This window comes from Corvus hawaiiensis, chromosome 6 (genome assembly GCF_020740725.1).
Source record: "Corvus hawaiiensis isolate bCorHaw1 chromosome 6, bCorHaw1.pri.cur, whole genome shotgun sequence".
In the NCBI taxonomy this organism is placed as follows: Eukaryota; Metazoa; Chordata; class Aves; order Passeriformes; family Corvidae; genus Corvus; species Corvus hawaiiensis.
In genome coordinates this window covers 51,123,758-51,139,607 of record NC_063218.1, presented here as the reverse complement: position 1 = coordinate 51,139,607, position 15,850 = coordinate 51,123,758, and the positions used below count along the sequence as shown (strand labels likewise).

Below are 15,850 nucleotides of genomic sequence, written 5' to 3'. Positions count from 1 at the left end.
CCTTTCAATGCTCCATGAGAAACAATGGCAAGATACAGCATTCTTACATTTTTTCCCTCCTACATTTTCAGAAGTTGCTTAAGATTCCATGTAATGAGCGAAACAATTCATTTTCAATCCTACAGGTGTGAGGGGTCACATGCCATCTCTCTGCATTTCAGAACAAAAATATCGATACAGTCAGACTTCTCTCCCCTTCTCCTGCCTTCTACTCCCACCTTTCCATACTTTTGGTTCTCATCTCTAAGTCAAACCAAGCACCTCAATAGACAGAGAAATGAAGCATTAGTTGCAGGGTCACCTGTAGCCTGTTGCAGTAAAGCACCTAATTAGCACCTCCATGTAACACAAAACAATAGCTCTGCAGCTTAGTTACAGATTTGTCTTTTTAATAAAAACCTTACACTATAAGCCTAAAAATATTTCTAGCAGGCAAAACATTTCTGATTCAGTAGAGGTTATGCAAGCATCGAAGCACTTAAATATAGGTGCCAAACCACATTGCCAGGAGCTCTTAGTATTGTGAGGTACTGCTACCTGACAGTTCAGTGAATATAAAATTGCTTGTTTCTCCAACTGAAGACAATCAAATTGTCACCCTCCATTGTAATAATACACAATTTGAGATCAGCAAAGTGCCAACACAATTACCAGGGAGAAACAAAACGTAACAAAAACATCAGATCTAAAATTCTCTAAAGGGTAAACATTTCCATCTGGCTACTCACACACACACACACCAAAAAAAAAAAAAAAAAAAGAAAAAGATATTTAGATGAGAGATTTTATTCTCACTATCAAATATCCTAGTGTTATTTAGCAATAAGATTTATTTGTAAAATAGAAAAAATAGAAAAAACAGAAAAAACAGCTAGAGGAGGTGATTCACGAAACACTAAAAATAAACACAGGTCAGAACTGTGCTGGGATTTTACGTGTGCACATTTAAAGTACTGCAAGGGTCAACAATGTTGCTAGGGACGAGTATATGTATCTGTACTGTTGTTATTATAAACTCATATATGTGAGGTTTCATAAAAATTAATTCTAACTGGCACACGGCGTACTTTGGCACAAGCTACACATGACGTGCCACTTTTATTTGTTTATTTAAATGACTTCACTCTGAGAAGTGAAAATGAAGTTTGAACTGCAGTCTGCCTCAGAACTGGGACTTTCAGGATATTAAAAACCTGAGGAAAACCTTTGAAGGAGGTAATCTGAATACATGAAAAACAGCATTTTCACCATATATTTCTTGAGGTTATTCAGCAAGTGGCCTACATATTCAGGAGTGAAATTTGCATTTTGGTGATGCAGAGATCTAATAACCAGAAATTGTTTTATATCTACAGTAGCTCTGGGCATCCTATAAACTACAAAAGAGTGTCCTAGGTAGGATATATACACGGAAAACTATTTTCATCTGGTTCACAGAAATGAAACTAAACTGAAACCCTTCTTGAAAAATTTGCACTGTAGAGTGATATCATGGATTATCTTTTCTGTGTTGATATTCCATTCACTACTAACACACACATAAAGTCCCTGTACATTTATTGATGTAAACACATCACCTTCACATATTCTTTAAGGTTTCACCAGCTACGGGCAAGTTAGAAAAGAAGAGAAAAGAGCAAACTATGCAAAGCCAAGAATCAGTCTTTGACATCAGCTTTTCTCTGAAGAACTATTAAAGAATGGCAGTAATGGTCAAGGAGCTTTTTTCCACCCTGCACAGCTGCACCAGAGTCAGATATAATCCTAACCCTTTGGATAAAGCAGACACAAGGGCTACTTATGTGTTGTTAGCCTTGCAGAAGAGGATAAGATGCAGCTCCACGTATCCAACTGGGAATTCCTGCTGTGCCTTGTCTCAGGTGCCGCATCCACAGGAGCTCAAGTGCAACACAGAAAGGCTGGATTTCCAACTGCAACCTGCTCCCAGGCTTTGGCCTTTGATGGCTGCTCTTGTGCACTGCACTGACTCACACAACACAGCACCAGTGGGAACAGAGGAAGAAAGGGAGGTAGCAAAAACCCAAAACAATTTTAAAAGCTCAAGTATTTTGGTCAGATAAAACATAACTAGACACAATGCCCATTTTTCTACAACTTTGGGAAGTTCTGATTTTTGTTCAGGGTCCTTACAAAAAGGCTTTTAGAAGGCAGCATTGTGTACAATATTTATTTGTTTTGAACTAACATCTACACAATATCATCATTACCTGTGCGCACAATGGGAACCCTAAAATGTGTTTACAGACCCCTACAGGAATCACCTCATTCACCAGTGAGTTGTAGCTACTACTGGGAGAAAGGAGAGGGCAGTCTGAAGCAGCACTCTGTTCAGAAAAAGATTACATGCCTACCCATGAAACATTTGAGAAATACCCCTATTAGATGGGCAATGTGGCCAAGAACAAGTGTGGTAACATCTTTTTTTCTCCCCCTAAACTCTCCACTGCTTGGGCTGGGCAACAGCATGGGACCCTTTTCTTTTTATTTTAATTATCATCACTATGAAAATATGAAGAAAGAAGATAAATAATTACAACACTCTAAGAATTCAAATAAAGTAAAACAAAATATTTTCTCCTCTATTAATTAATCAGGTGCTATTAAGTGCAAACAATTTAAAGTTCAATTTCTTGAGACTTTGAACCTCCTATCCTTTCACAAGCTCCACAGGTGAAATATCTACCAATTTTAACTTCCTTTAAAAAAGCCTGAAATAATAAGACGTTGTTATTCAAATTCTTAGTATGACATATTTAACATCAAGCATTTTAACTGTTATTTAGTTACAAGAATAAATTGTTTAATACTAACCAGTTTCCCAGATAAAGTTTTGTATTTTTTAAGAAATTCACTAAGGTATCTGGACTGGGCACTAAAAAGAATCAGAGAACATTAAAAAGTCATTGTCACAGGTGAAACTTACACCACTTCATCACTCAGCTTGGAGAGATCAAGCAGCAGCAGTCCCTGCATGCAGAACTCTGAAACTGCATCAGTTGCAAAGCAAACTACAGACTCTCCATCTTTTGGTTTCAGTTCTCTAAAGCACCACAAAATTGTTGAAAAGAAATAATCTGCAATAACTGAGGACCCTCGGCTATCCCGCTTCCATGGAAGGTTACAGAATACAGCATCTGCTCTCTAACAAGGAGAAGGAAGCATGCATATCAAAATCAATCATAAGAGTAAAGGTGAAGAGTGCCAAGCTCGGAATTGCTCCACATTTCTGAGTGCTCAAAGTTCAGTGTTAGTAATTTTAAATGTGTCAAAGAACATAATGAAGAACAACTATAAGAATACAAAAGAAAACACAAGCAGGCACACGAACCAAAAGCTCAGATGAAGTTGTTTCCAAATAATCAGAAAGTAAAAAGACCGAAGGTCTAAAATGCAGACTTAAAATGTTGACAGTGATTTTAAATATTTTTACCACTAATCTGCACATCCAGTTAGATCCCCTGCAAATGATTTTAACTAAAATATTGAGATATTCTTTTATAACTTGCGGTACAGTATGTGTACCATTGAAATATACAGGGCCTTATTGTGGTTTTGATTTCTGACCTATTTTTTCCTATATATTAAGGATAAAACATACGATCTGCCTTTGTAAGGAAGTCTTGTCTTCTCAAACAATATCAATTTTTGCTCAGAGCTATATTTTATAACAGTTTCCCACTTATGTTTATTGATAGTAATTTATAATAGACAAGTAAACAGTGCATAATATGTGCAGCCTATTGCTTCTAAACCCAGATTTGAACAGTTTCGTTTTCTCATGGACATTTGTTGAGGGCTCTGTTAACAATTTCAAAAGCATTGTCTACAGAACATAACACATACACTGCATACACACAGCTTTGCAGGCAGGTTTAGCTGGTACAGTTATCCTCACTACCACAAACCAAAAACAAGACAGTCCATTGCCTGTGGTTCCAATCCAAATATGAATAGAACTGAAAAGAAATCTTTTAATCCAGGAATTATGACACAGACATAGAATCGTTACGGACTTTTGAGAATGGGTCGGATCCTCAGACGCTCTAAATCAGAGTAGTTGTATTGAGGTTAACACAATCCCATTCATTAATCTAAAGATATATCCTTAACAACTTCTTGGCATTGAAAATTTACATTGGGTCTTTTTGCAGTGTGGAATTTCTGTGTTTTCCGTGAAAAACTGACTCCCATTACAATATTGGCAGGAATCATGTGACACGATAATATTCCTCCAAACACTCATCGCAGAGAAATGCAAAAAATAGCAAGGTAGGTTAGGAATAGTAGCGGACTGTACCCATTGCTCTCAGGAGTTTTAAAGTGTATTGCTCTTGAACTGATTCAAAATAACAAGATCTCTTCACTCACACAGACAAGCACTTTCAAAAAAAAACCCAAAAATTACTTCTCTAACTGGCATAAGAGCTTATAGCAGATCATAATTTGGGGAGGAATCAAACACAAACTACTAAAACAAAAATAATTTATGTTTTAATTTGAACATGAATTCTTAGGCTGCTGCTTGGCAAAGCACTGCAGTTCAGCAGCTCCTGTGGAGCAAGGTCACAAAAGAGACAGGGGGGTCATCCAAATATGTAAGACCCCCAGCACAGCAGGCACAAACTCTGCACTAATTATTTGAGGTCACTTCAGTCCCCAGCACACAACCACTCTGGCAGCCTCCACGTGGCATTGGCATCATGCAGAACAGGGCTGAGGTGACAGGACCAGGGCAGGTGCCCATCAGCCCATCAGGAGGCACACATTTGGGCGGACAAAAATAAAGTGTGAAAAGGGAGACAGCAAAGACCCTTTCAGTTTCTTTTTGCTGAGTCATTTTTGGTCATTGAGGTTTTGGAAGCTGATTCAGGCAGGGAAAAGCCCTACCTGAGCAGAAACTGGAGCTCACAGGGAGGCACAGAGCCACCCTAGAAGGAGGCAGGTTTGGGGTGAGCCCTCTCATCTTTTCAGCAGAGGGTCAATCTCCAAGAGAAGGCACCTCTACAAACAGGTTCTCTTACTCTGAGACTGTACCCTGGTTGTTTCTTCATAGAAGGTAATGAAGCAGTCTAATATTTGGCAATCAGCACGGCTTCTCATGTTCCAGAAATCTCAAAATATCTCCACCTTTACTATGCAACTCTCTCAGCACTCTCCCTTTTACAGAAGAAACTGAGACATGGAGAGTTTAATGAATTAACCCAAGGAAAAAAAAAGAAAATCAAAAGGACACAGGACTGAACTAACAGCCCTTCCCAGCTCCCAATGAAAGGCATAACTTGCAGCAAAAGACGAATCTCAAATCAGGTTCGTAACATGTTCACAACCAAAGAAGTCTCCTCTCACTAGCAGACAAAGAAATCTTTCCTTACAATCATTTATTTCAATGAATAGAAGTGTAGAGTTGTATTTATTTCTGTGGCTTTGTCATTATCAATTTACTATACCATGTCACAAGTTACAGTTTACTTAAATCAGCCAGTAAATGCTGGGAGAAATGTTTGTTGACACTGAGTAGTGAATTCCTACAAAACCTGACTGCACTTCTGCACTGGCAAGTGCTGATCAAAGTGATATGAAACTGAAAGCTCCCACACCAGGATGAACACCACATTAAGTACAAGTTCAGAAAGAGGCTGGGGATGAAAAGCCAGTTCAAAAAATACAAACTGGATAATAAAATAAAAAAGGAACATATATTTTTAACCAATAGGCACAACTTCTGGGATGGAAACTGTCAACTCACTTGTGTGCTCTATACATCGCTTTTGATTTTTCTCAAACAAGGGGCAAAACATCAAACAAAATATATTATCACTAGTACTACATTTAATCCTTCCAAAAAGCACTTAAATTTACTGCAGTTTTAATGCATGTCATCACTTCAAATCCCAATTAAAATACTAAATTAATAAATCTCAAGGCAGCAAAATGATTCATTTTAGTATTTTCAAGGACCTTTCTGTAAATACAGTGAAAAGATAAACCCAGCGAACAGCTTATCAATACAACCTCCATGGAGTATTTGCTAACATTACACATATGTTAAGCAGTGAAATGTTTTTCACTTGAAAAACACAAAACATTCTGCATCTGTTGTAGAAAATCAACCCAAGAGATACATCTAACTGAAGACTTTTATTTTTCATTTATAAACCGATGAAGAAAAATTCCCTTCACAGCTTGCTTAGATTCAATTAAAGCAATCATTTATTCAGTACCTATTGCAAATGTCTTAGGCTGCATGGAAGGAGAAATTACATGGTTTGGATAGTAAGTGATATCACTGACTTTTGAAAATTAAACCAATGCCCTAAATAAAATTTCTGCATCGTCATCTAAAAGTATACATGACTATAAACATAACAGATAAGGTTATTCTTAGCTCAAAGTCTATAATTCATTTTAAAATTGTAGTTAGAAAATCTAAAGTGATAGGACAAAAAAAAAAAAAAAAAAGCACAACTACTAGTTGCACATATCACTCACATATAATAGCTGCTCTTCCACTCTTCTGTCCTGCTTTCTCCTACCACACCAGGCAGCACTTCAGAGTTTGATGGCATAACACCTCTGACACCTTCCCAAATCACAAGGAACCACTGCCACTGTCAGGAAATCACACCGAGCTATCTCTGCCAGCTCCCAGGCTGGCAGACACATCCATCCATACGTATAAGCAACGTCTAATTTGTTGTACAAAGCACTGTCAACTTTGTTCAACAATTAAAGTCATTAAAAACATAAAAGCAACCGCGAGGAGTGAGGGCATTTGGGCCTGTTGGGAGATCCAGTGCCCCACATGCCTTCTGCCACTGCTGCTACAGTTAAGCAAACTTTACAGCCAGTCAAGCCATCATCCAACAGAGCCTATTTGCTGAGCAACAGTGGAGCTTTGTGGTTTGCCTCACAGTTGACAGTAAGTTATGAGCCCTTTGTGAGCACAGGGGAAGGAAAACAGAGATCGGAATTTGGCAGGAAAATATAATACAGAATTCTCCTGTCTATGGAACCTGAATTTTTGTGAAAACAATCAAGCATTGTTGAAAGAAAGAAAAGCAACTTTGACAGATGAAATATAGAGGGGCCCCTTTTAGGAAAACAGTAAACAAAGCACCATTCAGGCCAGGTCCATTCTGTCATTTATAAAGATAGTTTCTTCTGTGTGGTGAGAGTTTACAGCAAAGAGTTCAGATTCAACAAATCAAGTGTAAAATCTCCCACAGTCCACATTAAAACAGCCAGCTAGGAAAGGACAGGAATGCCAAAGAGAAAAATATCACAAGTTTTTCTGTTTGGGAGCAAGGATACAATGCATAGATTGGGTGAAAGAGACTCTAAGAAAAGTCTAAAAGACAAGCCAAAAAACTAACAATTGTTAATTATAAAGAGCTAATTTTGTCAGAGACAGGAAAAGAGAAGGACACTGGAGATCAGTGAATAGAAATATGAAAGGAAGGAGCCATTCTTGAACATTGTTGAAGAACTATGTCTCTATTTCTCCAGGCTGGACCTCATGAGGTCATCATTGGCATAAAAGGCTCAAAAACTTGGGCTGGTACTACTATAGTTTGGACATCTGGAATGTCAGCACACAGTGCACTACTTTCTCCAAAGTATCTTAATTCCTCTTTCCAAAAATAGGCATCCTCGCCAGCTTTAGTCACCCAAACTGGAAAATGTACAGCAGAGAGTGAAATGAAAAGCATTTTTGTTTCCTTGCACTCCACAACTACTAATAAGATTTCAGCAAGGGAAAGTTAAGGCAACGGTGTCCAATACACCACAGCTTTGATTAACAGCGCCTGGTCTTGCTACAGGACTGGCAATTGTTCCAAAGTTATGACTGACGTGAGTTTCAAGCATCGTTGGGACTCTTAAAAGCACATGTTTTTGCAGCCAACAAAGTAATTGTTAATGCTTTGCAGAGTAGAAAGGGACCGTAGACCAGTAAAAGCCCGGTTAGACTCAAATGACACATTACTTGCACATCATTTGGAAAACATGAACAAAACTACTTGGTTTTGCTACACCCAGCTAAAGTAACAGTCTTCATTGTGTGCTAATCTGGACCCAAACCAAGCCACACCTAAGCAAATATTGCTTAGTAGATGCAAAATAATACTGATTTCTTTATTTAGACAACCAAAACTATTTATTTCACCAATGAAATCACATAATAACTATCTGCAATTTAAAGCGTCCTTTAAAACAAAGCCCACAAAGTGCAGAAGTTTGCCAATAGGTCGGGAATAATAAAAGCAAGCATGCATATGGATTCAATGCTCTGGATTTACCCAGCACTGGTTAATGGTTTCTATAGAGATGGATGTCAATCTGCCTGGCCTTTCTTGTGTCAACAGTCAGCTACAACAAGGAAGATCATGGCTTTTGCCTTTGATTAGAAGTGGTATCTTTCCTCAGTTTACTGAAGGTCACAGTATTTGCCACAAGTTCTCCCTTATTACAAGTTTCCTCTTATTATAGATTTTATGTTGAAATGTGTATGTTTACAAAGCAAAATAAAAAGACAATTATTTTTAAAAGTTTGTAGTCAGGAGGGTGTTAAATCTACACCTTGTATAAAGTTTTCCTGTCCACACTGTAAGGTTTTTCATCTCAAATGCAGCTTGTTCAAAAATTGACAGAAATATTTGCATAATGCTAAGGAAGCTGTCAAAAGGTAACTGTGGCATAGTACTACAACCACATCACTGCCAACTTTATAAATTCCTTGAAAGAGTAGAGACTTGTGTTATTGTCTCAGGCTAACTTAAACTGAAAAAAAAAACCTTCTCATTTTCATTGCAAGATGCCACCCAGGCATTTATTTAAATATTGTCAGCAACATGTTACTTCGTCTCATTGTACGAAAACATGAAACACAATGAAATGCAGAAACATCATGCTGATACCCAAACACATAAAAAACAGACTAATTGCAGTAAATATATAAAAGAAACATTTTCAGGAATTTCCCTTAAGGCAGCAGTCAAAACCAAAATCCATCTTGTCGCTGATGTTGCCTCAGCCCATGTTAGCCTGCCAGCCCATCTCTAGCAGCTGCCGGTTTCACACACCCAGAATATAACCAATAAGCTTGCCAGTGTGCCATTTTAAGTTAATGTGAGAACTAGAGGGGACAGTTTACTTATATAAGTATTAGGCTTAAAAGTCCTGCCTGGAGCAAAAGACCTAAATCTTTTATGCTTCCAAGAGAGACATTTTCACGCTAAAGAGATTTTGGAGGAGTTCAGAAAGAAATGTTAAAGTTTGATGTCCTGTCAGTCCTCCAGGACAAGTCCATCTTTACAGGTTGCGGTGCTGCTTCTATATATTCCACTGGAATAATTTCTATACATCAGTGCTGCCAATCTGCTCCAGAAAAGGCTGCATTTCACTTGTGCTGGCTACAGAGAGGAACTGATCTATGTCTAGATGAAGCAAATGTTACCAGCTGATAGCAAAGGTTTTAAAACATGACATATACTGTGCCAAAGTGTTTTGGTGGCAGCAGGGATTTTCTGTGTAGGAGAATGGGGTGAGCGCAGTTGTGAAAAATAAGAAATATTTTACAATGAAGTCATGATAGAGCAGGGAAACAAAGGAATTGGTTGTTATTTGCAGTTGTATTCTATATATGCCATTTTAATAGATTGTGGGATATGACAGTTGGTGGTTTACTGTTAGCTCACCCAAAACAAACGAGTGTACAAATAAAAGATTAAGTTAATTTCCACTCCCTACATTTCACAATTTGAAGCAACAAGGACAAAATGGAACAGAAATGGAATTCCCCTCATCCTCTGCACTTTGACATCCAAGCATCTGGGAGCAATGTACAGGGATACTGAAAAGTCCTTCCTTGCCTGGAGAGAGCGTGGGGTGGGAGAGTGCTAACACACAAGCAGGAGGATGCAGTGAGGAGCTCCCACCCTGGGGCTGGGATGCAGCGCCTGCTGGGCGCAGGGGCGCTGGCAGGGGCCCCGCAGGAAGGTATGGACACTGCAGGGCTGACGATCCTGCCACGTTTATGAGCGGTAAGCCCCAGGAAATGTTCCACATAGCCCTCATAGTTCTCTACCTTCAGACTTCAACGCACACACGCGCACACACTCACACCGTCCCTTCTTAAATTTCCTTTGAGGTTTCCATGTACTGCTCTTTTCCCCCCTCAGGAGCTGCTTCTCCCCCAGGCTCTGTGCTGGGCTAAGGCTCTGCTCTGCCATGCATAGCAGCCAGTTGCATGTACTGGGTACTAGGTATTTTGTCACTGCTTTGGGGAGACGTGGCCGTAGAGTGAGATGCACAATATTGACCAAGTGATCTCACTGCAGTTATCGCTGATCTAAAAGATAAGATAAGGAGTTCATTATGTATCCCCTGCTCTCACAGAAAGCACCGTTTCCTGGTCCAGTGGGTCACTTATCACCTCCTTTGAGGCCTATAGAGGTACTTGTAATAAGATTAACAAAAAGACATCTCAGATAGCGCTGAATAAATAGCCAGCTTGGGTAAGAAAAAAGAAATAAATTCCAGAAGGTAATTTCTTGTGACTCTGGAGAGACAGAACATAGATCTGTGAACTGAACCTAACAGCAAAATGAGGAGAAATTCCATGTGAATCTGGATTTATACACACGTGAACGTGTGTGTGTAGATACATAAATGTATGTGTCTATGTGTACATAGGTTTCTTGGTCATACGTTTATTATATGTTAGGTTCAAGTCCTAACTGTGCAAAGAGAACGTGATCCATCCTGGTGGCTTTTTTCCCTGTGCCCTGTTGTCCAGATGTAAGCTGTGAAACACATCCAAGTTCCTTAGAACGGGGAGTGTCGAGCCAGGCAGTTCAGGCTGAGCCGTTCCAGTTATCACTCCATTGAAAACGAACAACAAATTCAAATAACAGAGGCTGTGTTTGATTCTGGATCTTTCTGGGTTTTCTTTCTCTAGTTCCCACCCCCACAGTCTCACCTCTCTCCTACCCTTCCCTACTTACCATAAAGTTATGATGCCCTTTGCTATAATAATGAATGGAATTCCCAGATTATTATTTTAGGGGCTTAACTGATTCTCAGTGGTTTTCATGTGTTTAGCACTTATACAAAGAGGCTTTTTCATATGTCTTTCAGCAAATATACAAATAGGCTTGGAGTCAGTATTCATTTTAATAGTTCCACCAGATAGTCACATTTATTTTCAGAGATTTATTTTTTTTCTCATTGCACTTTTGCATCGCTCTGCATGCAGCTGTACTTCACATCCATCTATAAACCTGGACCTAGCATCAGCAAGTAGAATATCTCCATCCTTAAAGTAATCTTTGTATAAGAAGATTTATACATGCACAATGCTCATGGCACAAAACTCTAAACACATATAAGAGCAAGACTGTTGGAACCTCACTTTCCCTTCCGTGTGTTATTTATTTCCAGGTAATCTCAGCTGAGAGCTTTCTAATGCTGTCATGATGGCCAATTTTATATTGGACATTTTTCCCAACACAGATGTGTAGCTATTTGCCTTTTCTTTACCTCTCCATAAATGCCATAGGGACAGAAATCATTGAGTCACCAGATCATACATTTATTTTTCTGATATATTATGCTGTTTGATGTCATGTTGACATGTAATTGATGTTGGTTTTGCTTTTTTTTTGTCTTTGTTTTGTTTCTTGGTTTCAATAAAAAGAGAATTTAAAAAAGGCTGTAGAGTGATGACTTAAGGCACTGACAGACATGAACATAGTATGCAACTCTTTTATGATGTGCTGCTGAGTAAATGGGTATGTTTCTAGCTTTAGATAACATATAGGAGACCTCTGAATTTTTACTGTATAGCGAAGTATTTGTATAAGCCTAGCCTATAACCTCAAAAGAACTCGTTTCACTCGCAAGAAGTACATACAGAACATGTTTTCAATAAGAGCTTAACCCATGATTTAAGAGCCAATAAAGAAAGATTTTCTATAAAGAAATGGGAAAGCAACAATAGAAATAAAATACAACATAGCAAAGATTAAATATGTTCCATCAGCACAACAGAGTCTTTGTATAGTAAAGAGCAGAAGGGGATGATTAATAGTAAAATGGTATATATGTCAAAAGAAAAATAAATGCAATTTAGACAAAGTACACACTTATTAACAGAGAACATCATTTACAGTTATTCAGATGGGAGGAAGGCAAGGATGAAACTAGCAGAGAATCTATTTCACAACGTGAAGTCACATTCATCTTGGTTCAGGCTTCCCCCCCTCCACAGCTGCAAAATAAAAATACTGGTGAAATCCTTGCTGACATAAAATTAATGCCTAAGTACCCAGCGACTTCAGCAGAATCAGGATTTCACTCAAGATATTTTAAGGTGCAGCTTTACTAGGCAGACCTCGTGGATCACCAGTGGGAAGGGGTACACACTTCCCCCTAGTTCCCACTGCAATCACCACCAGCTCTAACAGCCCTTGCACCAGACTTTTCTAAAGGGGACCTGAGGCTATGGGGTGCTTCCCACTCATCCTCCTTCTGAACGGTTAATAACAGGGTCAAGAGAAGCCTGGGGCTCTCCTAGGCAGCTTTACCAGGCACTGGGTTTTGGGGCATGGGGAGGAAAGCAGAGATGGAGGTACTTTAAAACAAGCCCAGAGACCAGGTTAAGCTTAAACCAGTGATTAGCATGCCTGATGGACCAAATTTCCGTCCAGCACCAACCAGAAAGTTGTCACCTGACACCAACTGAAAGGTTGCAGAGGAATTGTTCCAGCATGGTGCTATACTCTGAGAAGATTTTAGGAACACCTCCGTTAGACTTGCCAGAAACCTTATGAAAATGACCAGACGGAAACTTAGTATTTTAAACACTCCAAGTCTTGAGCTAGAAAGATAGAAATATGTTATCAGCTTGTATCACTGTCTGCAGAGCCACAGGGCTCCCCGAAGGTGCCCCAGCAGTGTGCCAGTCCAGCCTGTTTGTGGAAAGCACCTTCCACAATGAAACACAATTACAACCAAATATATAAAAAAATGGGAAAATACAAGACAGAAAGAAAATTACCATTTCATTCTGCTTGCAAGAAACATTCAATAAGATATCTCCATAACCTCTGCCCACAGTGCTCTAATATTTCTAAATAAACCAACACAAAATGAATGTGTTTTTACAAGGCAGGGAAGAAAGGCAATTTTTAAATGAAGAAGAAAGCTTGGAGAAGTTGCAAATTAGAAGAAAAAGTTTAAAAAATAAATTTTTGTTCCATATTGATTCTAGAAATTTCTACCACTCCTACTTTGCATACATAGTTACACACAAAATGGGAAAAAGAAGCAGAAAGGCAACCAGGGCTATAATTCCCCCAATAATTACCTGGAAAAGAGCCTTACTCTCCTGATATTTGGTCTCAATAGAAACCAGACAGGGAATTAAAGCCTATAATTCATAGTATGCATGGGTTTAGGGCACATGAGATAGAAACGTGGACAAAGCAGTAGATCTGAAATATACATCTCAAAACACCCATTCTCAAAGCTTCTTTTTAACTACCTCGCTCAAAATCCTAAAATGTCCCAAAAATATTTTGATTATGGTCTAATCTGTTCTATGTGACCCTTGCAGAAATGATTCTTTGCAGCTCTGGCAAGTTTCTTTCTCTACCACTTTTGTGAGATGAATGACTCCTTCCATTTGCAAGGAAGTTCTCAGGATCTCTGCATTATAGGACTATTATTATCAGAACTCATTGAGCTCTTGTTATGTTCACAGATTTAAATCTGAAAGCCAGAAATTATAAACATATACCTCATTCAAGATAGTACACGCAAGCACACATTATACAAATTATTTCTGTAGTGTACATTATAGCTACAAAAAGAATGACATCAGAAACCTTTATTAGCATCAGACAAGAGCCTCAAATCCTAAATCAACTCACACAATTTCTCTTTTTCTAAACTCCCTTTGATTTTTTTGCCTATTAAATCCAATTGCTATACAAGTTGGTGCTAGATGCTCCTGAAGTCACACAGAAATTTACCCATCCAGTTTAAACCATATTATCCTGATATAACATTCCATATGGCAGTTCGATGGAACACCACAGAGACCACCTCTGCATTGCCCAAATTGCCTGCCATCTTGACACTCCTACAGTTTTAATCCCAGTCATCAATTGTCTTCAGGATTTTATACTTTTTGAAAACAGGTGTTTCTGCACCTTCTAACTAAACTTCAAGTCTGCCTGCACTGCAGGACGTGGATGGAAACATTTAAACAGAAATGCTCCAATGTAATCCCAGCAAGAAAAAAAATTGCCAGCAAGATAATGACTAAAAAGAACTCAAAACTTAACTGAGCATTCCCACTTTCTAAGACTTTAGTTGGAAAATAACATTATATCAACAAGGCCAAATAATTCTCTCTATGAATGAAAGAATTAGAAGACATAAGCAGGTCAAGGAAATACATAAGAATGAAAGCCTTAAAAGGAGAGAGATTCCTTCTAATTACATTATGAAAAAAGTCAATAAACATTAAATAGCCTCCTATCCCCCTTCCAAATTCCAGAGTAAAATATAAATTATTTGCAATATTATTTTCACTTTAGCAACACTACAATACACATTTTATTAACAATCCATTCTCTGTAATTGTAAGAACTATGAAGTAAATTGTGATTCCCACGTAAGTGTTTGTCTAAATTATGCACAATAGTCTCACTAAGGAGTATCCAGGCTTTTAAGAGAATTCCAAGGAGGTGATCTGAATTTAATCCTGTCATACTTTTAAGCAAATGTAGATTGACTTAAAGTAAACATTGCAGGAGGGAGCTCATGCTCTAGGCTTCACCAAGCAATCAGCAAGGCATCTGACACGCTACAGAAAACCTGCAAAATCCAGCAAATAAATCTTGTAACACCCATTCAGTACCCTACAAAGCACACAGTGGGGAGCTGACACATTATTAACTGACTGTAATTTTCACAAACTGTAACATACTAAGACCTTTATGATGTACATGTGGTGAAATATATTTTTATCTAATATAAATGTCCATGTTTTGAAAGCACGTTAATCAAGATGCTTCAAATAAATCATTTTTAGGCCACGTTTGTTTTTAAGTTAGTAGCATCAAAAATATTAAACATTACAGTAAGAATTGGGAAATATCTCCGTCTCATGACTCCACTCTAACAAAATCACAAGCTTTTGATGATGCAGTAGTTGTGTGTAACACAACAAAAGGACTGACCTGAGCAACAGAAAAGATAACCTTGGGACAGGCAATTTTCATAAAGGGGTACTTCCTTTAAATATGGGGTTTTAAATTAAATTATATTTTATATAAACTTGCTTAAACCCTGCTCTTTCAATGAAAGCAAATCCACAAGGAACAATGCAGGTTCCAAGGAAGCTCCAGTGCCATCCATAAGGAAAGAATCGAAGATGGTATGGTGCAGATGTCAACTCTCAGCCAAAACATCTTTCCTTTTGCCTTGGTGAAGATTTATACAACTTTACAGAGACAAACCTCACCTGCCTCTCTCAGGAACAGCAGAAGCACTCCTGCAAGTGACAGAACACTGGCTTTTAAAGCCTTACATTGTTCTGCCACACACAGAAATAACTTGAGGTCCCAAAGGCTCATAGAGGAAAATGGCACTTTGCCAACTCTCATTACTGCCTGCCAACCTGTAGATAATCTTCTTGTACTGTACTTCATCTGATACTTTCACATTTACAGCCCTTTACAATACTCAGCAGTTTCTATTTAAATAAAAGTAGACAAGATTAAAAAAATAAACCTAAAGTAGAAAATGCAGGCTAGATGTG

The 15,850-nt window shown here is 38.4% G+C and overlaps 1 protein-coding gene across 7 annotated transcripts in view; it reads right to left on the bottom strand.

The window, feature by feature from the left end:
- Window positions 1–15,850, bottom strand: part of SOX6 (SRY-box transcription factor 6) — a 373,677-nt gene that overhangs the window by 239,031 nt on the left and 118,796 nt on the right. The window contains exon 1 of one of the 7 annotated variants that reach the window (XM_048307276.1): window positions 6,511–6,769. The exons of 5 other annotated variants lie outside the window; for them this stretch is intronic. In XM_048307276.1, the coding sequence (XP_048163233.1) occupies window positions 6,511–6,587 (77 nt within the window). In that variant the 5' untranslated portion in view covers window positions 6,588–6,769. Of the gene's footprint in view, window positions 1–6,510; window positions 6,770–15,850 lie in introns of those variants that run through there. One more of the 7 variants, XM_048307277.1, reaches the window with a different exon arrangement.